At 42.6% G+C, this 23,302-nt stretch overlaps 1 protein-coding gene across 1 annotated transcript in view; it reads left to right on the forward strand.

The window, feature by feature from the left end:
* UBXN2A (UBX domain protein 2A) overlaps positions 1 to 18,122 on the forward strand; it is an 89,916-nt gene extending 71,794 nt beyond the window's left edge. Inside the window, exons 6-7 of the mRNA XM_029596003.1 lie at positions 847 to 1,011; positions 13,957 to 18,122. Coding sequence (XP_029451863.1) covers positions 847 to 1,011; positions 13,957 to 14,146 — 355 coding nt within the window. The 3' untranslated portion in view covers positions 14,147 to 18,122. The remainder of the gene's footprint in view (positions 1 to 846; positions 1,012 to 13,956) is intronic.
* Positions 18,123 to 23,302: the final 5,180 nt, after the last annotated feature.

The raw sequence follows: 23,302 nt of genomic DNA on the forward strand, positions 1-23,302 counted from the left end.
GGACACCCAGGTTATTTAAGTCATTTGGGGGGGGTTCGGGAGGGTGGGAGATTTAATTTAAAGGGTCGGGGGTGGGTTTTAGGGGGTTTTAGTGTGCCGGCTCACGATTCTAACGATTTATAACGATAAATCGTTAGAATCTCTATTGTATTGTGTTCCATAACGGTTTAAGACGATATTAAAATTATCGGACGATAATTTTAATCGTCGAAAAACGATTCACATCCCTATGGACATTCAGGTTCAGGAGGACACTGCCTTCTCATGTGCGATGTTGACAGACTGCAGGTAGCTCCTGCCCTGTTCAGGAATAGTTTTGATATATCCTGCTTGTGGGGATTGGCCTGCCTGAATGCAGAGTAAGGAGAAATTATTACTTAACCTGATAATTTCATTTCCTCTAATGAAGGCAGGCCAGTCACCGACCTGCCCTCGGCTACCGATATATGCCTTTGATCTGCCCTTTTTAGTGCGGACATTGCAGAGTGTTCCTGCTATTCATTGGAGCACTGGTAAGTGTCTTGACCGGTCCCTCAGTTTATTAAAGGCTAATTCTTCGATCTGAGCTCAGTGTTCCCTGTTGGTTGGAAGCATGAGTGGTTGACTTTTAATATTCAATTATAATCAGTTTGTCCAGTTTGGCTTTTTCAGAGAATACTGGTATGCTGATATCGAGGCATGGCTATATGTCAGTGATGTCAGCTTTAACTCAGTCTCCATCTGCTGATAGAGGTGCACAACCCACTTGTGGGGCTTAGCCTGCCTTTATCAGAGTAAAGGAAATTATCAGGTAAGTAGTAATGTCTCCTTTTTCTCTTACATGTTGTGTTTTGGTTTTTTTTTCAGTGCGACACCAAGGATCATATCTAAAGTGCAGACAGGTTATGAAGAGGCTGAGATGGACAGAAGTCTTCCTGTAGTTGTTCTCAGTGATTTGGAACCAATCACTAATATTCAGATCTGGTTAGCGGATGGGAGGAGGATTGTACAGAAATTCAATGTCTCTTCTAGGTAAGATCATCTTGTCAGAAAGTTTTAGGCTTTCAAAATATATGGCTGTTCTTTCCCATTTCATTTTTATGCGTTAGTGTGTCTGCCCACTCAGCAGTGGAGGCGTAGTCTCATGGTCAAAGCAGCAGGCTGAGAACCAAGGAAGCCAGGATTCAAATCCTGCTTCTCCCATTGACTCTTCTTGTGTCCTTGGGCAAATTACCCTTCATTGCTCAGGTACAAATTTTAGATTATAAACCCTCCGGACTAGGGCCCTACAAACTATACCTGAATATATAAAATTGATGGTATTAATGTTAAGAGAGGAATACACAACTGATACAAAACCTGCTGGATTGGATTGCTCATATATATAGACACAGTTCATATGCAAAGAGAATCCATGGTTTCAGGTAAATCAATATCCATTCTAGTATGTATAAAATTGCTAAACGGATCTCAATAAACGCATGGTGTATGTCAGCACAAATAGGAAAAATATGCCATCTAATAGTCAAGTAGTTTTTCGGAATAAAGGATCTGGTTTACTAAGGCTTTTCTCCCATTCTGTGTCTATGGGGGAAACAAGCTTAGTTAAGTTTTGTTTTTTGTTTGTTTGTGTTTTGTGGCCCATTAGACCATCAAGGGTTTCCTCATAATATCAATTGGTCTACATTTATTGGCATTTGTCCATTCATAGAGAGAAAATCTACTAAAAGAGTATTTGCAGAGTTGTATATTGTCTTTAAGGCCTAGTCAGTGAAATAAGAAACAGTGTTTGAGGAAAAACCTGTCAAATGAGAAAAATAACCTTATGGTCAGCAAAGACCATCTTGCAGTCCCTTTACTGTCTTGTTTATGAATGTTTGAGTTCCACACACACACAAATGGACAGATAACCTGTTTTAGAATTTAGTGGTTGTGGCTATCGTTTTTTATTTGTAATCAAAAGATAGCCAGTACTGGGTGTGATATCGCTCTCTTTCTCGCGCTCTCTCTCTCTCACAGCTAAGTAGAAAAAATGCACAAGAAACAAAAAAAAACCAATACAAAAATCCATTTTTCAAAAAATAAAAAGAACAAAAGCTATTAATAAAATATCCCCTTCAAAATAAGGTCTCTGCAGTTGAAGTCAGCCAGAAAATGTACCTGTTTGTAATTCTTCTCCAAGAAAGGCCATCTGGGATCAGTCCCAGCCTTGCTAACTCAAGAAAAAGGAAGTCTGTTCCATCCAAATCTCCAATCCCTCAGCCTGGTAGTTTGGATGTTGAACAAACAGTAATCACAGATCTCTCCTTAACCAGAGAGAGTGAGGCCATAATAGTGTTTGCCAAAAACTAGAAGAGCATATTGCTTTAAGTGGAAAAGATTCTCTATGTGATGCCAACATAATACCTTAGACCGATTTTTATGTGGCCCCAAATATTTGAAACCTACCTGTTCTCAGTTTCTCATTCAGGCCTGTTTACGTCATCAAGCATAATCTGTGTCAGCATCATCAAGCATAATCTGTGTCATAGCAGAGTATCATATTCAGCTTGACAGTGAACCTATATTGACTCATCCTATGGTATCCAGATTAGGCTCTTTATCATGTCTATATAAATTCTATATGTCTGATTGTTAAATGGACACGAGATTGTCAAGAAGAGGTTGATGTAACCATGCTCAAGAACTGTTACATATCCATACCAAAGATAACGAATAATGTGAGTCTTAGAAAACTACAACAACAGATTTTTCATAGAATCATCTTTTCTCCAGCAAGGGCCTACAAAATGCATATAATTACATCAGATAAGTGGTGCCTTACAGGCATCACTTATTCATGGTCTATGGGCCTAGGAAGCTGCAAGGAAGATGGGACAATGAAGAAGCACTATGGGCTAACCTAAAAAAAGATGGGACATCCATTTTTAGTGGAGTGGTTTACAGGCCTCCAAACCCAAAAGGAAGAGATGGATAGAGATCTGGTTGAAGACATCCAAAAGATAGGAAAGAAGGGAGAAGTGGTGATCGTTGGAGACTTTAATATGCCGGATGTAGACTGGAGAATCCCATCTGCAGAATCTAATAATAGTAGAGAAATAGTGGATGTCCTGCAAGTAGCTTTGTTCAAACAAATGGTTATGGAACCCACGAGAGAAGGAGCTATACTGGACTTAGTGCTCACTAATGGAGATAATGTCTCTGATGTCCAGGTGGGCGCCCACCTCAGCACCAGTGATCATCAAACGATATGGTTTAATATCACAAAAAAGATACAGAAAAGAAGCACAAAGACCCAAGTTTTGCAGTTCAAAAACACGGACTTTGATGACATGGGGAATTACCTGGAGGAAGAACTAAAAGGCTGGGAGAATGTGAGAGATGTGGATCAACAGTGGACCAATCTAAAAGGAGCAATTACCAAGGCAACTAATCTATATGTTAGAAAAGTAAAGAAAAGCCAAAGAAAAATGAAATCTATCTGGTTCTCAAAGGAGGTAGCTGACAAAATAAAGGCTAAAAGCACAGCGTTCAAGAAATATAAAAGATCCCAAAGGGAGGCGCACAAAGAAGAATATCTGGTAGAACTGAGGGAGACAAAGAAATTAATCAAGATGGCAAAAAAGTCAAGCGGAAGAGAGGATTGCCAAGGAGGTAACAAAACATTTTTCAGATACATCGGTGAAAGGAGAAAAGTTCATAGTGGTATAGTGAAATTGAAAGGTGGAAAGGATCAATGTGTGGAGAGAGATGAAGAAATGGCAGAAATATTAAACGAATACTTCAGTTCTGTGTTCACTAAAGAGGACCCTGGAGAAGGACCGTTGCTAGTTAACAAGAAACTGGAGGGGAGTGGAGTAGATGTAACTCCATTTATAGTAGAAAATTTATGGGAAGAGCTGGAGAAACTGAAAGTGGACAAAGCGATGGGACCTGATGAAGTTCTTCCCAGGATACTGAGGGAGCTCAGATGTGCTGGCGGGTCCGCTGTGTGACCTGTTCAATAGATCCCTAGAAACGGGAGTGGTGCCGAGTGATTGGAGAAGAGTGGTGGTGGTCCCGCTTCACAAGAGTGGGAACAGAGAAGAGGTTGGTAACTACAGACCGGTTAGCCTCACTTCAGTGGTGGGAAAAGTAATGGAGTCACTGTTGAAAGAGAGAATAGTGAACTATCTACAGTCAGGAGAATTGCTGGACCAGAGGCAGCACGGATTCACCAGGGGAAGATCCTGTCAGACAAATCTGACTTTTTTGACTGGGTAACCAAGGAATTGGATCAAGGAAGGGCACTCAACGTCATCTACTTGGATTTCAGCAAAGCTTTTGATACGGTCCCGCACAGGAGACTTGTGAATAAAATGAGAAGCTTAGGAGTGAGTGCCAAGGTGGTGGTCTGGATTGCAAACTGGTTGAAGGACAGAAAACAATGTGTGTTGGTAAATAGAACTCTCTCCGAAGAGAGAGCGGTGTTAAGCGGGGTACCGCAAGGATCGGTATTGGGACTGATCCTGTTCAATATCTTTGTGAGCGACATTGCGGACGGGATAGAAGGTAAGGTTTGTCTTTTTGCCCGTTTTTACCGCCAGGCCTCATTTAAATACAGAATTGCGGGCACAGGAGAGTGGCCTGTGTGCGTGCCGGGAGAGCGGGCATTCGCACACTCTCCCGCGGACTTTACTGAATCAGCCCGTTTGAGAGCAGCAGCAGTGGATGAGCTCTGGCAGCTGCATGCAGCAACCAAAGGGGGCCGATGCGAGTTAAATAGGTGCTAATCCACCCCCTAATGCAATAGGGGGATTAGCGCCTATTTAAACCTTGTCCAATGCGGATTGAATGAGAGAGTGCTCATCACATGCAAATGCATGTGAATGAGGCTATTACTCATTCACTCCGCATTCAAAAAAATAAATGTGCGTCTCAGACGCACATTTATCGCTCAGATATTAATAGCTGAGCGCATGTAAAAGAAGTACAGAAAAGCAGAAAAAACTGCTTTACTGTACTTCAGTAAAAAAAACCCCAAAAAACCTCGGCAGATCGCCGAGTTATTGAAGACCAATGCCGGTAAGCTCGGCGTCTGTTTTCATAATCGGCCGTCTGCCAGTAATGAAAACGGCCACCGATAAACTCTGCATCCGTTTTTATTACTGGCAGATGGCCAGTTTACTGGCGTCTGTCTTCATAACAGACAGCCACTGCAGGGTCGCGTTAGCAAGGAGGCACTATGGTCGTGCAAGCGACCCTAGCACCTCCTTGCTAGCGCGACCCCCTAATTTGCCTATTGCATGGCGCCCCCCTTGCGGGCGCCATGCGTGTGTTAAGAAAGCAGGTGCTGAAAATTCAGCGCCCGCTTTCCGCGAAAATTATTGCATCTACCCCAAAGTAACTGAGCTGGCTGCCTGCATAACACTAACATTGCCCCTCTCCTTAACTTGTACAGAGAGAGAACTAATAGATTGACACACCATAATCTCTGTCCCTCTCTCCCTTTGTTTTCTAATTTGCAATAGACTGGTGGGGTTTCAGTACTTACCTAGCTCTTCTTTTGGCCATATGAATACTCTCCATGTTCACACTGCTTGCTCTGTGGAGGTTGATGTGCTGCAAAGCATCTTTGTTAATGTAGGTGTGCCGTGAGCTTCAAAAAATTGGGAAAATCTGGGTAGCAGATTGCACTTCCTTCTGTTTTTGCCCAGACAGGTCTGAATCTGGTGTGGGCCTGTTGAGGCTTACAATGTCAAAACCATGGGAGTGTTGGTAGCTCCACCTAAGCTCGACCTCTAGAGGAGATCTGCACACATTCATATTTCATTGTTTTGAACAGGAACTCCCAGTCCAAATATAGATCTGTCCTGAGGAGTCTGAGAGTTGTTGAACCTAATTTTGTCTCCCATTAGGGCCCATTATGTTTTCCAGGCTGCCTCCTTATGAAAATATATATATATATATATATATATATATATATATATTTTTTTTTATTATTTTATCTACTACATAAGGGAGCCCGGACCGACGTGCCGCAAATGCGCAGTAGAGAGCAGCTCTACTGCACATGCGAGCACGTCGGCCAGAGCAGAGCGTGCCCCCCCCAAAAAAAATGGCACCTGCTCCTTAGGAACAGGAGCGGCGGCGGCGGCAGGAGCGACGAGCGGGAGGAGCAGGAGCGGCGACAAGCAGGAGGGAGGGAGGGAGGAAGGAGCAGTAGCGGCGGCGACGAGGGAGGGAGGAAGGAGCAGTAGCGGCGGCGACGCGAGGGAGGGACACCCCCCCTGTCTGCCGGTTGTGGATCAGCTGAAAGGGGAGGAAGGAGGAGAGAGTGAGGAGAGTGAGCTGAGGGGAGGGGGGAGGGAGGAGAGAGTGAGGGGAGGGGGAGTGAGTAGAGGGAGAATGGAGGGGGGAGGTGGGAGGGAGGAGAGGGGGAGAATGGAGGGGGGAGGGAGGAGAGAGGGAGAATGGAGGGGGGGAGGGAGGAGAGGGAGAAATGGAGGGGGGAGGGGGGGAGGGAGGAGAGGGAGAATGGAGGGGGAGGGAGGAGAGGGAGAATGGAGGGGGGGAGGGAGGAGAGGGAGAGAATGGAGGGGGGAGGTGAGAGGAAGGGGGGGGAGGAACTGGGAAGGAAATATACCGAAATTTTTTTTAAAATGAAGCCCGTTGTTACGGGTTTAACGGCTGGTATATAAATATATACCAGCCGTTAAACCCGTGCCACCAAGAACAGTTTTATTTTTTGCCAATTGGCACAGTGTTTTTTTCCTCATATTAGTTTCCATCCTTTTTTGTCTTTAGGGCAGTTTGTAGCTAGGGATTCCTTATGTGTGAGGGTTAAGCATCTTGCTTGTCCTAATGGAAAAAGCAAATTTGCTTACCCTCTAACAGGTGTTCTCCAAGCACAGCAAGATGTTAATCCTCACGAAACCCTCCTGTCTCCCTTAGGAGTTGGTTTCGAGTTCCTAAAGCATTGAATGGATTAATGAGGCTCCGCATGATGCAGTGACATGGGTCAGGCCACATATGCTCTGTGGAGCATGCTGAAAGCTCTAGAAGCTTTGAAGAAATCTTTTCTGCAGCACACTACGTCAAATGATGTCACCCATGTGTGAGGACTGACATCCTGCTGTCCTCAGAAAATACCTTACGGGTGAGGAACTTCCCTTTCCCTGTCTTCCTCATCCCTTTTTACCCCATCATATTCTTCAGGGTGCTTCTAGTCTTTCCTACAGGCTGCTTTACCCTAGCAGCACCCTGCATCCTCTAGTCTTCTAAGGCTGGTGTGTGCATTGTGTGTGTTCTTTGGGCCTGGAAAGCAACGTTGCTGGGCCTCTGTCCATTTGTGGTGTGTGTGAAGGCACTGTGATGCCGCCTCAACAACCTAATGTGTTCCAACACTACAGTTCAATGGATGGGACATTGCTAGTCTTGACCAATGGAGGCAACTGGATGGACAACATTATTTTTATAAATCGGAAATAGCATTCTGTAAGTGGACTGTAATTTCCTGTCAACTTCTGTGGGGCAGTATTCAGTGTTGAGTGGTCTGGTATGTATGTGACAATCGTTTAACATAATGGCAGAGGGAGATGCCTTGAAGTGTGTGGCAGTATAAACGAGAGCTCGGCCCTGTGTGACCAGAAGAGCAGGTTACTTCTTCCTTTAGATATACTCCCATTTAACTCTGCCTGACCAACAGTTTGCTGTCTCTCCCATATCCCTTGACTAGCATAAGTCAAAAACCAAATCAACATCCACAACATATTAGAGAATCTAATCACTGAGCCATCAAGCTGACTGCTCCAAATGTAGTTTACTAGTTAATATGGTTCATGAAAGAGCCATATGTGCTTAGAGCTAACATAGAATGCTGCACAACAGATCTGTGCACGTCTCTAAGGATATCCAGATGAGGAATCCTTATCCATATTTTTCTGGTGTAAGGAAGGTACCTGGGATAAACCTTAGAACAGACAGGGATATATTGCTTAAGCAGAAGTTAATGTTTAAAATGTTTTTAGTTGCATAAGTGACTATATAAAGTGTGTGCAGGGTTGATGTTCTCACATTACTACACAAGCAGCCACATTGGTGATTTGAGGGAATGGTGCTTTAAACCTGTGTACTATGGTAGCCTGGTAAGTTAGAGAGGGAGTGGTATATCACACATTTATGAAGTGGCACTGCTTTATTCCCCAATGTGACCGTGTCATCGACGCCGAGGAGGCCATAAGCACCCACACTTTGCCAGAGGATGGACACAGGCCGACCTTCGTCCCAAGTGAGGAGAACAGCCCTCGCCCACAGGGCCAAGATGGCTCTCCGATCGCTCACCTCACTTCCAGTGCCAGATGATCCACGACGTACCCCTCCCCCATCGGCTGCTTACGCTGACGCTCACCCCAAACGTGACCGCGTCCATCGCCGCCCCCCCCCCCTTATCTACCTCCCCCCCCCCCCCCCCCCCCACCCCCCCCCCCCCCCCCCCCCGAGGAAGAAGCCAAAGCACCCACGCTTCGCCGGAATAGGACAGCCCCAGCCTTGCCCGAGGCCTGGAACGGCTCTCCGATCGCTCACCTCACCTCCAGCACCAGACGATCCAAGCCATGTCCCTCCCCCCTCAGCCGCTGACGCTCACCCCAACGTGACCACATCATCGACCCCCGAGGAGGCCAAAGCACCCACGCTTTGCCGGAGGAGGACACAGGAAGACCTTTGCCTGGTGAGAACAGCAGAGGCCCGGAACAGCTCTCAGATCGCTCACCTCACTTCCAGCACCAGACTATCCACACTGTACCCCTCCCCCTCAGCCGCTGATGCTCACCCCAACGTGACTGCGTCATCGACCCCCAAGGAGACCAAAGCACCCATGCTTCGCTGGAGTTGCTGCTCACTGAGCATCGTGCACCAAAGGAGCACGACCAAGGAGCCTGCCCCTTGGTTTTGCCCTTAGTTTTTCCCCATTTACTATCCTATACAAGCCACCGCTCAAAATTCTCAACATAACACTATGAATATCAACCGACCCCATTACCACAAGGCGGATTAACTCAAACTACAAACCTCCATACCACCCATCTCATATCCATGGACCCCTCAAAAAAAAAATGGATCCAAAAAAACAATATTCCAATCCTGACTCAAAACCGCAAAAATAAAAACAAAAGAAAAACCATGATCAATAACAGACCACACACTCTCACACCAATACCAATCAATCCCAAATCCCACATGATAGCTCTCACCGCCCTGACTCTAAAACTACTTAATGCACAATCTGTAACAAAAAAAGATCCCCATAATTCATGACCTTTTACTCGATTCTAGGCCAGATTTATGTTGCATAACTGAATCCTGGCTCAAAGCCTCAGACATCGCACAAATCAATCAGCTACCTAAAACTATCTGACATCTACTCCATCCCCAGGCCAAACAAAAAAGGAGGTGGCTTACTACTTCTTTCCATAAAAAAAACTTAAACTCAAAATGCACACCATCAATTTACCATCCCCCTTTGAAGTAGGTTTCTTCACATCAAAGAATTTACAAATACTGCTACTCTATGCTCCTCCAGGACTTCTTGAGAACAATATGTCCCCTCTAATTGAAACCATAACAAACAATATAAACATGTATATTCCGGCAATAATTCTAGGAGACTTCAACCTGCTTGTTGACAAAAAAACCTCCAGTGAACTCCTACTGGACACCATGGCTGCAATTGGCTTCAGACGAACAGTAAATACTCCCACTCAAAGATCAGGCCATACCCTCGATCTAATATTCCTCAATGAGAAAATCTCTAACAACCACCCACCCACAGCTTCCACTGTTCCGTGGTCGGACCACAAACTCATAAAAACTAAAATACATCTGCAAAACACCGCATCCTCTCAAACAATCCCAATAAACTTATTGAATTTAACAAACCATGCCCTGTCGATGAAATAATTAAAGTTCTGCCTGACGCATTGAAATCCTTAAACAAAACAGACATAAACTCTGCCATTAACTCCTGGATCAACATCACCTCAGAGATAGCGGCAATTAAATGCCCAGTTATTAAGAAGGAAATCAAAGCTTCTACAAAGTATAATGCTCCCTGATACACCCCAGAATTAAGACGAATTAAACACACACTAAGATCAGCAGAAAAAAATTGGAGAAGAAATCCAACTCCCTACCTTAAGGACAAATACAGAACTATTTTTTACATCTACAAAACAGATATAGAAAAGGCAAAATGAGATTTCTACGCAAAAAAAAATACCCGATTACTAATTCAATTACAGAGTTCTTTTCGCCTACATCAAAGACCTCATACAACCCAATCAAAACTCACCACTTCATACTAACCAAGCAAAAACATGCAAAGAACTTGCCCAGTTCTTCAGAGATAAGACACTAAACTTATCCACAAAGAATACAACCCCAAACGAGGAAACAATAAAACTTCCAAGCAAAACACATGCCAAATGGACCCACTTCGAAAATGTAGCCTCAACAGAGATTGAAGTAATCATCCGTAAAATGAACCCTGCTGCACATCCCCCTCGACGCCATTCCAATCAAAATTCTGAAACAAACATCCAACATCATTGCCAGACCCATAGCAGACATAATTAATCTGTCATTAGACCAAGATATCTTCCCAGAAAAGCTGAAATGTGCTGTCGTCAAACCAATCATTAAACAACCACAACTAGACGAATCCAGCCCTGCCAACTTCAGACCAATCTCGAATCTTCCATTCATAGCCAAATCCTAGAAAAAGTGGTTAATCGACAGCTATCTGAACATCTAGAAAAACACAATATACTACTCCTTGCACAACCTGGCTTTAGGAAGTTCCTCTGCACTGAAACCCTTCTTCTCTCCCTCTCTGATACAATACTCAGAGGACTAAACAATAGCCAATCCTACCTCCTGATCCTACTGGACATCTCCGCGGCATTCGACACCATCAGCCATAAAAGTCTGTTGAACAGACTAAGTGAAATCGGACTGACACCACAATCAACTGGTTTAATTCTTACTTATCAAACAGGTCATACAAAGTAAGAATAAACCACACAGAATCCAAGCATATACCCCTACTACACGGCGTTCCACAAGGCTCATCCTTATCTTCCATACTATTCAACATATACATGTTACCCCTCTGTAATCTACTGTCTGAATTAGGCCTTTATCACTACATCTATGCCGATGACGTACAAATTCTACTCCCCATAAAAGACACACTTGACAGTACTCTAAATCACTGGGACACCTACTTATCAACAATAAAGCAACTAATATCGCGAATGTCTCTCGCACTAAACCACAACAAAACTGAAATACTATATATATGTAATAAACTCACATCACCGCTTAGCCCAGAACTTATAACATGCCTAACTAAAAATCAAATTGTTCTCACTGTAAAAGACCTAGGAATCTTCCTAGACAGTGAACTAAGCTTCAAAAAATACATAAACACCATATTAAAGGATGGCTACTACAAACTTCAAGTACTAAAAAAACTAAAACCACTCCTCTACAACCAGGATTTTCTAACAGTGCTCCAGTCAACACTCTTCCCGAAACTAGACTACTGCAACGCAGTTCTACTGAGCCTTCCAGCATCCACATTAAAACCAATGCAACTACTTCACAACGCAGCAGCCAGAATGCTCACAAACAGCAAAAAATCAGATCACATAACCCCAATCCTTAAAGACTTACACTGGCTACCCATTCCATACAGAATCCAATACAAAACATTGATTCTCATTCACAAAACACTTTATAACCAAAATATAGATTGGTTCAACACTGAATTAGAATTTCAGACACCTAAAAGGAGTTTACGTTCCTCAAACACTGGACTTCTTCAAACCCCCTCTCCAAAATCTATAAATCTTAACGCAGTCAGGTAATGCGCCCTCTCTATGGCAGGACCTATATTATTGGAATAAACTACCAAACTAGCTAAGAATGGAATCTGTAATACAAACCTTTAAAAAAAAAAAACAAAATAAAAAAACCTAAGACATGGCTTTTCCAAAAAGCATTCCTCTCGCTGCAACAATCATCATCTCCAATGCTGTAAACCAAGTCTCTAAGTTATTCTCTAAGCACGTAGTTACCTAATGATTTTAATACTGTTTATACTGTTACTAAGTTATTCTGTATAGTTACAAATGGATGTTAATACTGTTTATACCAGTGATGGCTAACCTATGACACGCCAAGCCGTTTTTGCTGACACCCGTAGCGTTTCGGGACTATCAATTTTTTTTTTTTTTTATCGGCTGCGCCGAGCCTTTAAAATTAGTTTTTTTTTAGTATCCCCCCACCCTCCGGACCCCTCCCCCCCCCCCCCCAATGCCCCCGGGCGCAGGGAGGCGCATGCGGCGCAGCGACAGGCAGATAGGCAGGGCCATGTTGAAGCTCACGTCGCCACAGCCCAAAGAAAAAGATCGTGTTTGAATGCGCTGATGCTCCTCCTCCTTCCTGCCTGGGCGGCCCCAGAAGTAAACATTGCTGGAGCCACGTGGGCAGGAAGGAGGAGAAGCATCAGTGCGTGCAGAAGAGGAGCAGCGCTTACGGGCCGCCGCAAATCCCAAGTCACAGTGGCCCGAGAAGAGGAAGAGGCCCGGTAGCAGGGCCGCTGCAGAGCCCATTCTGCGGCGACCCGCGAAGAGGAGGCCCAGAGGTGAGAGAGAGGCTGAGGGTCTGTAGAGGGTGGATGTGTGCGCGCGTGTATGAGATGAGTTGAGAGATTGTGTGTGAGGACCTGAATGTTTGCAGAGACTGCATGTGCTTGAGCAAGACAGCATGTGGGAGTGAGAGAGAGCCTGTGTGTGAGTCAGACAGCATGTGGGAGTGAGAGACTGTGTATGAATGATTGTATGAGAGAGAGCATGTGACAGTGAGAGCCTGTGTGTGAGAGAGAGAAATGCATGTGAGAATGAGACACTGTGTGTTTGAGGGAAGAAGATGGAGAGAAAAGAAACAGAAAAAAAGACAATATAAAAGGAATTGGCAAAAAAAAAAATAAGAAAGGGAAGGTGGAAAAAAAAAAATCCTGTGACCAACCAATTAGAAAACTAAGATCAGACAGCAAAGGTAAAAAAAAATATATATATATTTTTAGTGATTGGCACATGTAATCTTTGGGAATGTGCAAGAATAGCAACATCCCCAATAGTCATGTGGCAGCAGTGACAATGGCAGCAGAGGAATGAGAGAGGTTCCGAGGTTGCTGGCAAAAGAGAGGGGGGTCTGCCTTTAGTGTGTGCATGTGAATGAATGGGACTCTGCCTGGGGGGTGTATGTGTGTGAATCCATGGGTGCCTACCTGGGGGTCTGTGTGTGTGAGAATGAATTGGTGCCTGCCTGGAGGATGGAGCGGGAGTGGTGTGAAAATGAATGGGAGCCTGCCTGGGTGTGTGTGTTTGTGTGTATGTGAGAGAGCCAGTGAGTGTGAGAGCATGAGTGTGTATGAGAAAATCCAGGGGAGTAAGAGTTTGTGTGGGGGGGGGGTGGAGGGGGAGAGAGTGTTTTAATTGAAGGTTTAACCGATGAACTTCAGCAACAAAAAAGTCACTAAGCAGGTAAGGTAAAGAATTATTTGTTTTTGCTTTATTAATAAATACAGTACATATATTAAAATTATAACTTTTTGTAATTAATTAGAGCTACAAATATCACAATTATGGATTTTTCTAGAAGTGACACACCACCCGAGTTATGCTCGGTTTTTTTATGAATTTTGACACACTGAGCTCAAAAGGTTGGCCATCACTGGTTTATACTGTTACTAAGTTTTTCTGTAAAAAAAAAAAAAAAAAAAAAAAAAAGATGCCTATGCCTTATTTGTTCAAAACGTTTGCTGTAAACCGATGTGATATCTCGGATCAAATGTCGGTATATAAAAATAAGTACCGGTAAATAAAAATAACTTTTTTTTTTTAGCAACTCTTTCTGCTTTTCTCTTCCCAGAATCAGCCAAGTGCGAGACTTCATTGAGCGAGTCCAGGGGTGTGGAGGAAACTTTCCTTTTACGTTGACAACTTCTCTCCCTCTGCGGGAGCTGCTGGATGAAACGCTCACTCTGGAGGAGGCTCATTTGCAGAATGCTGTGCTGGTTCAAAGAATTCAGAAAACAAGAGAACCTTTTAGCAATCCTTAAATGTGAGTTTTCCCAAGGACCTTCTGCTGCAGTCCAAAGTGCACAATGATCAGAGGCTGGCTAGGTAAAACCACAACATAAACTATCAGGTAGAAATTGGCTTGAGCAGGAAGCTACATCAAGATAAAACAAAACACTTAAAATATATATGTATATATAAAATACTTGAATCCATTACTTCCGGTCCATTTCATTGTGTTTGGCTGCCAGGCACCTGCTTGCTTGCTGCAGCATGATGTGCTGTGAAGATGAGATTTGTAAGGGATGACAATGGCTTTAGAAGCATGGATGCAAGTGAGCAAGGTAAACTTGTGGCATCTCTAATGTGGTTGATCATTCTTCTCTGAATATAGAAAATGTATTGTTGGTATATAAAATCTTCCATAATTCTCTTTTTAACAGAAGCTAGTTCCAATTGTGTGGAGAGGCCAAAAGAACAGGCAGGAACTGCCAGGCTAAAAATATAATCCCCTTTTTTGTTCTGAGTGTCATTTCATTCCTGAGGGGATGATTATTGATGTTTTCTCCTATGTGGTTACTTCCACTATTAGGCATCTAAGGAGAAAGACACTTGATATTTTGAGAAATTTAGAGGTCCATATTCAAAAGCTGTTTAGATGGATAACTCCAACGATATCAGCCTAAATGGCACAAGTGGGATATTCATTCACTTATCAAGCTAAATTACAGCCAGGTAACTACTTATCCGGCTATAATTTAGCTGGATGAAAAAAGGGGCGTTCCAAGAAGGGGCTGAGAGATCCAGCCAGCCTAGCCAAATATCAGTTATATCTGGCTAGGTTAGCTGGATAACTTTAAACCTGCTTTAGAACAGATCCAAAGTTAACAGGCCTTATGTCTCTTGGTAAGTAGCACTGTCTGTGAAGAAACTAAACATAAAATGGGCCACTAGCTCTACTCTTCCCCTTCCAATCCCCAAATTTTAGATATGGGCCTCTTGGGCCTTGTTCCCACTATTCCCAAACCTCTCCTTTATACAGCTGGGCACCCTCCCCTCCACATTCCCATTAACATACATAGGATAGCAGTGCCCTCCCACCCTGTCAGCTCCCCCCATCTCGCCCTCATACACAAAAAAACCCCTGCTGGGAACGAGGTCTCAACTCACCTGCTCCCAGCAATCCTGCACTGCTTCTGTCTTCTAACGCTGGAAGCAGAAACTGCCCGTAGTGTATGCTTCCAGCGCTAGAAAAGTAAGTTTAACTCTTACGATCTTAAGTTTTGATTTGTGTGATCCTTGTGATAAAATGGAATTTGTGATAAATGCAGGTGGCTATATTCTGCACAGAAATCTTTCTGCTGTTATTGCTTGGTAAAAAAAAATTGTATTTAATGATTTGCGAGAGGGTTGGATAGAGGTTGTATTAAATGATCATGCTTCGGGTCAAAATCGCAAACCTTTTGGGCCTGTTTCACAATTCATGGCAAATAGAAAGTAATTGCCTTTTATTTCTCATTTAATGTTAGCTTAACATCCTGAAAACCTCTACTAATGTTGCCATATCTGATAATCTTTGGCTTCTGCCTATGTCAGCCCTGTATACTGCTGCTAGCTAATTAATCTGGTCTGCTCTGTATTGAATATGCTCCAGCTCTTCAGTATAGCCATCACTGTTGGGGTGAAACCAAAGCAGTGCTCATGAAGCCATAATATGTAATTTTATATAGTTTTCACTTTTATTGTCTCCCACTCATCCTTCTTCCTGATCTCCCATGAAGAATAATGTGGCAGTCTCTTTTGTTGCTGGATACACTAGTTTTGACGCAGCTGCACTGCAGTGAGTTAGCAAACGTTGACAACAGTAATACATGGTTCTGACTATAGGAACTGATTGCTGCCTCAGCAATATTAGCCTGGTCTTCCCGGGGAGCAGAAGCCTAAGTTTGCAATCCAGTCTCAAGATCAACAAGAGTACTATACAAGCACACAAATCCAACATTTTTTATAAAACTACAGAAGCTCCTGATGTCTTACCAGTTTAGCAAGCAGGAATTCTAAGGCTGCTTCCAAACTCAGGATGTTGTAAAAGCATAGGTGCATGTGCCAGGAAAGTTCTCAAGGTAGTCAGTTTTAGAATTATTTGCATAGATTATTTTTTAGCTATATGAATTCTTGTCTAAGGATGTATGACTTTAAAAGTGCATGTTCACATACCTTAGTAATAAGGGCTGAATTCACACATTTTGTTTTCTATAGCTGTACTTTTTCTTTTGCACAAATACATTATTATAAGGTGTGTTACAAAAGTGGTGCATCCAAAAGTAGACCACACGAAAAGTACAGTGTGCACTTTCAATGGAGGGATTTCATGGACACGGACTACAGCAAAAAAAGCTATAATCAATGTCCAACATTTAAACATACTAGGAAAGATGTTTGCATAAATGCTTTGGAAGTAGAGGCAATTGAGAAGATTAATTCATGGATCTATCAAATTGTTTACATGGGCTATGTTGGGCAAGAACTGAGGGTCATATTTAGCTGTTACAATTATCAAGTCATGGAATTTCCTACCCAGAAAGTTTGTATAACAACTTCTTCCGGTACTACTTTTATCCCCCATGTTTGTCTCCTCTATCTTTGTTGAGCTGCACTTCAGATGGCATGCCTGAGTAGCTCTAGGAACTCTCACCACCTCCAAGATGCACACTCATTATTGGCCATCAGGGACTACCATTGTAACAGCCGCTGCCTTTCTTGCATGTAACTACACATTCACCAGTTCCAATGGACGAGGGGATCTAATTCACACCCAGCCCATCTTTGATTTCTTTGTAAGAATAAACATGGAACATGGGCATCAGCAGCACAAGAGCTGTTGACAGAGGCATTGAGGTATTGCATCATTTGAGTACTTTAGGTTGCTGTGGGCTGAACCCAAGCAGTGTCTTCATTTTTCCAGAATATGTAATGCAGTAATAATAATCCATGTATGTAGCATAGTGACATTTAGTATCATTTGACTCATTACCTGCTTGGCTCTAGATTTTGATCCAGACTGGGCAATGGAGCTCTTCGCTCCTCTTCTTTTGATGAATTGGCCATAAGAAGGAATATTTCCAGTGCTTTGTGTTCTGTGTTGGTAATTTAACTGGGCAGCCTCTGTCAAGATGACATTATACACTGTATGGGCATTGCTGCATCATGTAGATGTAACTTAAGTACTGAAACAAGGTGCCTAGTTCAGATCTTCACTAGAAACATTTCATTTCTTATTCTTACAAATGAAAAGCACAATTGTCATTAGGGATATTAAAAACCAGGCCATCCATAGGAAAATATCCACTGTATGTGTTTAGAAAGATTAGCTTTCCTTAACCTTTTAGGTACCAACGTTCCACAAGTGGAACATTTTTTCATATACTTTTAATTACTTGCAAATTTTTTTATACCATATTTGGGTCTAGTTAACTTAAGATATGTAAAAAGGAGCATCAGGAAATAATTCCTTCAATGAGCAGGATCTAAAATGTTAAGTTACTTATCACTAAAGCACAGTGTGAAGGTAGCTGTTAGTTCTTCCAAATTGCTTATTTTCTGTTCATGCTGTTTGTTTTTCTTTCTACCTCTGTTAGGTACTATGTTTCCTTCCACACCCACTGTATTTTATAATAATAGCTGAGTGTTCTGTTGTAGGCTGACAAACCCATATTAACACATTCTGTACAAACTCTTCTGTAAGAAGAGCATGACATAACTAAGTTTATGCAACTTTTGGAGAAATGGAGCTTATGCAGGGCATAAGTCATTTGTAACCATGACCTTTAAATATGATGCAGCTTTTACATGATTACTGGTTATTAGGTGAATACCGAAAGTAAAGTGTCATTATTTATTGCTTGAAAACTTGAATTCTTTGGAATGTTTACAAAAGAACACTTCATTGCTGTGACTTTTGTTTGCTGTGCTACTGAAGTGCTCTTGAATTCTAAATAAACTAATTATATCCCCTCACTTCCCACTGTATTATTTATCTTCACCTAATATTTATTGTGGGGAGATGCCAGAAGCCTTGGATGTTGAAATGAAGATGTCGGAGGTACAAAGTGAAGCTCTCATTTTGGATACAGAAGAAATTGAGATCTGTATACTGAAGTCCATATCCACAGTACCACCATCGAAACAGAACAGCACTTTGAGTGGTCAAGAACAATATACATTTCCATAGCATGGATGACTTTGATGGTGTTTGGGTATTTTGTGTGGATGAAGGTGTGTGAAGACAAAAACTGGCCACTGCCTCAGAGGTATAAGGTGGTGATTACCCTTGTTCTTTGTGTTGTCACCCTAATCTCAACCCTTTCCACGGAAATTGTCTGTTTTGTTATTTCCTTCCTTTAAAAGTCTAGTGGAGCCAAAACATGGTTGCAGAAGGAACAACAATTTGGCCTTTTTTCCCCCAAGTAGTCTATCTTCCAGTGCACAGTTTGCTTGACTGTAGATCAGCATTTTCCCACTTTATGTATGTATACATATCAAGCCTCTCCTCACCTATATCCACCTTTTTAGCATAGTGCACAAATTTCAATTGGCAGCCAGTGTAATTCGCTGAATTACACTGGCTGCCAATTGAACAAAGAGTCCAATTTAAAACACTATGCACAATCCACAAACTGATCTATGAGGAAAATACTTTTCACAATGAGAGTGGAGAGTAAGGAATAGTAGCGGACAAGAAAGAGAACTCCGGCACACTGTTAAAAGTCAACAAATAGCAGTTATCCCTCCTTTATTATTTTTTATCATACTTAAGATTAATTTAAGAGTACAGTATTCTCATATATGGATATCCTATTATTCATATAAATGGAATTTCCAATCCACAATCCAAATAGCGTATATTATTTGAATCATGTAACCGAAACTTTATTGGCACCTACTAGCTAATTTATAATCCTAACCAGACTTATTTATGTGCCTATCTGTAAACCATTGTGATGGTATACTACTAAACGACGGTATAGAAAAGTTTTTAAATAAATAAATAAAAACCTTTTCCAGTAAGACAAATTAAAATTGTTCTTGGTGCTTCATTTATGGACTCTAATACAAATCATACTATGCTTCTATTTATAATTTAATAAGCTGTGCTATAGTGGGTTAGATGAAAGGTCCATTGACACCAGCATCCTGTCTCTGACAGTGGTCAGTTTGGGTTACTAGGAAGTACCCAGCAGATAGAGTAGATCCATTTCTTGTTGCTCACTCTGAGATTAGTGGTGGCTTTCCCAAATCTATCTAATATTGTTTATGGAATTTCCCCTTTTAAACCCAGCTATGCTAGATGCCTTGACCACATTCTCCAGCAACAAATGTCATAGCTTGATTGTGGAGTGAAAAAAAAAATATGCTCTCCAATTTGTTTTAAAGCACTAGTTAGCTTCATGGCTTGCCTCCTAATCTTAGTACTTTTTTTTTTTTATTACATCAAAAAAGTATATCCATACAACTAGAAACATGGTGAACCATTTAAAAGTCTTAACATGAAATAAAGGGAAAAGAGAAAAATACATCATAAATATGGGAATTAGAGCTCAAAACGTAAAAGGAGGGGAGATAAGTGGGAGAAAAAACACCAGGAAATAAATATAAGAAAAGGCATTAGCGTTCCCTGATGTAACTCATGAGACATCCCAGCTTCTCACATTAGCTAGCCTGGTTAAGAATAGATGCTATAATCTTTGAATCTAAAAAGAATCTAAGCTGCTCATGCACAAAAACCACATTTTACATTACAGTAATATATTATACATTTTCAGGGATCGTGAAGAAAAAGATGCCCCATGGGACTGCTTCTCTTGCTGTATCTTTAAAAATAATTTCCTTCTTTCTTGTGTGGTCCTAGCTACATCAGGAAAAAAAATTTGCTGACCTAAGAATAAGGATTGTTTTCCTGCATGACCAGGATCTCCAAACTATTGAAGGTAATTTGAGCTTCACCTGGGTCCCTCAGCACTCCCAAAGGTAAATAAAAGATCTTGTTCAAGGACTGACTTTGAGTATGCCAAACATCTCAGTCTGTAGGAGATGAGCTAAAAAAAACGCTGAAAATTTTGCAAGGCTTCTGAATCTCCATTTGTTAAATTTTCCAGATTGTTCCATTTTTCTGTTAAGAATAGCTTTGCCCTGAATCAACTTTGCATTCACCTCTCTTAATTCTTTAGTCTTTTCCCTTTGGACTCCGTAAAACTAGATTCCTGTTCCTGCATTACACTTTCCACTTTATTTTAAATAATTGTTCTCAAAAGCTGACTTAACAGTAGAGGAGTCCAGTCTTACCAAGCATCCAGTGTTACCACTGTTGGTTTCTTCATCAGCCAGCTTGTCTGCTTCAAAGCTCCCCAGTTCTTTCTCTGGTTTCACCATTTCTTAGCGTCCAGTCAGCTGAATCCAGAACAAGTGGGTTTATGCTCCCCTACCAGCAGATGGAGACTGATCAAACTGACGTCACAGTATATAACCCCCTCTAGTGACATCAGCCTGCCAGTATTCTCCGTCTCCAGAAGATGGTGGATGTGCATCTCCCCACTAGGGACTGCTTGATTTGAGAAAAATAGGAAAATTAAGGAGAAAAGAGAATATTTGCCCTGCTCTCCTGCAGTGATATCAAGTCCCTCCCCTAGTTAAGAATTCCTGAGGTGATTTCCATGGTCCCTCAGAGGTATTCCTTGATCCGGTAGCTGCTTTTCAGCCAACGTGAACTTAGCTTCTTGTGCAGCTGACAGGCTGCAGTACAGGAAGCAGAGTGCAGCGGTGATGGCAAATGCCCTCTTCCCCCGCAGCTGGAGACTGTCTCTGCATTCGGCCAGATAAGGCTGAGCTCTGGTAAGTGTTAAAAAAAAAAAAAAAAACCAAAAAACTGACAGTGAAGGAGAGCTCTGTAGGGCTTCCTCTGTTTTCAGCATGCCGTTCCGATGTTTGTCCTGCTGCAGGGGAGGTCAAGGGACGTGGGCAGCCTGGGTTGAGCAACCTCAGTTGGCTAGGTCCTGCTCTAAGGCTTCTTGGTTGTGCGCTGTGAGGTAGGCCTCAACAGCTTTTCACGCACACTGCCCTCTACAGGAATGTTGGTGCGGTGTGTGTGCATCTAGCTGTGCATCCATTTGTGAGTCCAGCTTTTTTCTGGATGCCTAGTCTGGCTTTGTTATGCATCCAGGCTAGCGCTTACTTATGCATCCAAGTTACGCGTTTGTTGTGCGCCTGTCCTTTGAGCGGCGCTTATTCTATAGACGCCTAGGTTTGGGAGCCTAGCATTGGGATGCCTGAGTATTAGATGCCCAGCTTTTGGATGCCCAAGTTTGATATTTAAAAAGAAAAAAAAAATAGAACAGCACTGTTGGCCATAATGGCACCTATTCCAGAAAAGGCTAAGTGCCTTTCTCTTTCCTCTGCCTGTCATATTAGGGCATTTCAGCCAGGAGGCCCACTAATTTGTGCCAGTGCTGTTTGGAGGCTCAGGGAGATTTATCCTCAGATTTAATGAAATTTGATTCTTCCCAGGTGAATGTCAGTCTGGGTATTTATTTTATTTATTTAAAGGTTTTTTTTATATACTGCGGCACGTTTCAAAACATCACCTCGGTTTACAATGAACAATAATTTAGCAACAGGCTTTACAATCAATTCAGAAAGAACAAGCATATATCAATAAGGTCAGCGAACAAGGCAATAAGTCCACATATAGTACAATTGAATCCCGTCTAATCTCCTGGGAGAAACTATGTATAATTACAAACTATATATGGTAAGGTGCATTAGGTTCAAATAACAATAAATCAGGTGGGGCACCTGATTTTGGAACTCCCCTAACTGGTTCCTCTGCAGGAGATGGTAGCTCTGTGAGTACTCCCCAGGTGCCTCCTGGTTTGGATACTTCTACTTTTTCCTGGAATTTTTCCAGAGGTTGCAGTCTTTTCTTCAGGCGTAATCTTCAACTCGATCCTCTGTTTCTAGAGTGGAAGAGCAAGTGCGAACTTTGCCTGGATCTTCTCTTAAGCACCAGCGTACTCCTAGAGCAGCAGCGGGTCCTACTAATAGAGACCCGGATGTCACAGATAATGACGCCGATCCTGATTCATCTTTCATGAGATGAACTGTCAGCTTTGATCTTCCAAACCTGATTCGGGATCACTGGGGTCTTCCGTTCTTAGATCTGTTGGCGACCTTGCACAGTGCAAAGGTTCCACGCTTCTTCAGTCACCGAAGAGAACCAAAGACCTTGGGGATCGATGCATTAGTGTAGGAGTGGCCAGAAGACAAGTTGCTGAATGCCTTTTCCTCCATGGCCTATGTTGGGCAGATTAATTCGAAGGATCAAACGCCACAGAGGGATGGTGCTCTTGGTTGCTCCGGATTGGCCCAGGAGACCGTGGAATGTAAATCTGCAGAGGCTCCTGGTGGACTTGCCTTTTCGACTTCCAGCACATAGGGACCTGTTGCGGCAGGGTCCTGTTCTTCAAGAAGATTCAAATCAATTTTGTCTTAGTTTGACCCTTGAAAGGGCTCTCTTGCTGTAACATGGCTATTCCGCGCAGTGATTTCCACCTTAATAAGACAAGAAAGTTATCCACTTCCTTGGCCTATGTGCGGGTCTGGAGAGTATTTGAGGCCTGGTGTGAGGATTGAGGTACTCTTCCTTTCTTGGACAAGATTCCGCTCAATTTGGAATTTTTACAGGATGACTTGCATAAAGGCTTGGTGCTCAATTCCTTGAAGGTACAAGTAGCTGTGTTCTTCTGTTTTAGGGGTCAGGTAAATGGTGGATCCTTGTCAGCTCATCCTCATGTGGCCTGTTTTCTGAGAGGCATAATACATCTTTGGCCTCCCTTGAGGTTTCTGTTGCTTTTGTGGAGTCTTAATTCCGTGTTGGACTTCTTGGCAGGCCCTACATTTAGACTATGTACTCTCTCCTTGCAGTTGTTGACCGTCAAGACTGTATTTCTGGTGGCAATTTAGAACATAAATTGCCATGCTGGGTCAGACCATCAAGCCCAGCATCCTGTTCCCAACAGAGGTCAAACCAGGTCACAAGAATCTGGCAAGTACCCAGACACTATTTGTTCTGCATATAGGTTTTCTGAACTGTAGTCCCTGTCTTGCTGGAACCATTTCTCCAAGTGACTCCGGGGCGGTACAGC

Source organism: Rhinatrema bivittatum, chromosome 3 (assembly GCF_901001135.1).
Source record: "Rhinatrema bivittatum chromosome 3, aRhiBiv1.1, whole genome shotgun sequence".
Taxonomy (NCBI): Eukaryota; Metazoa; Chordata; class Amphibia; order Gymnophiona; family Rhinatrematidae; genus Rhinatrema; species Rhinatrema bivittatum.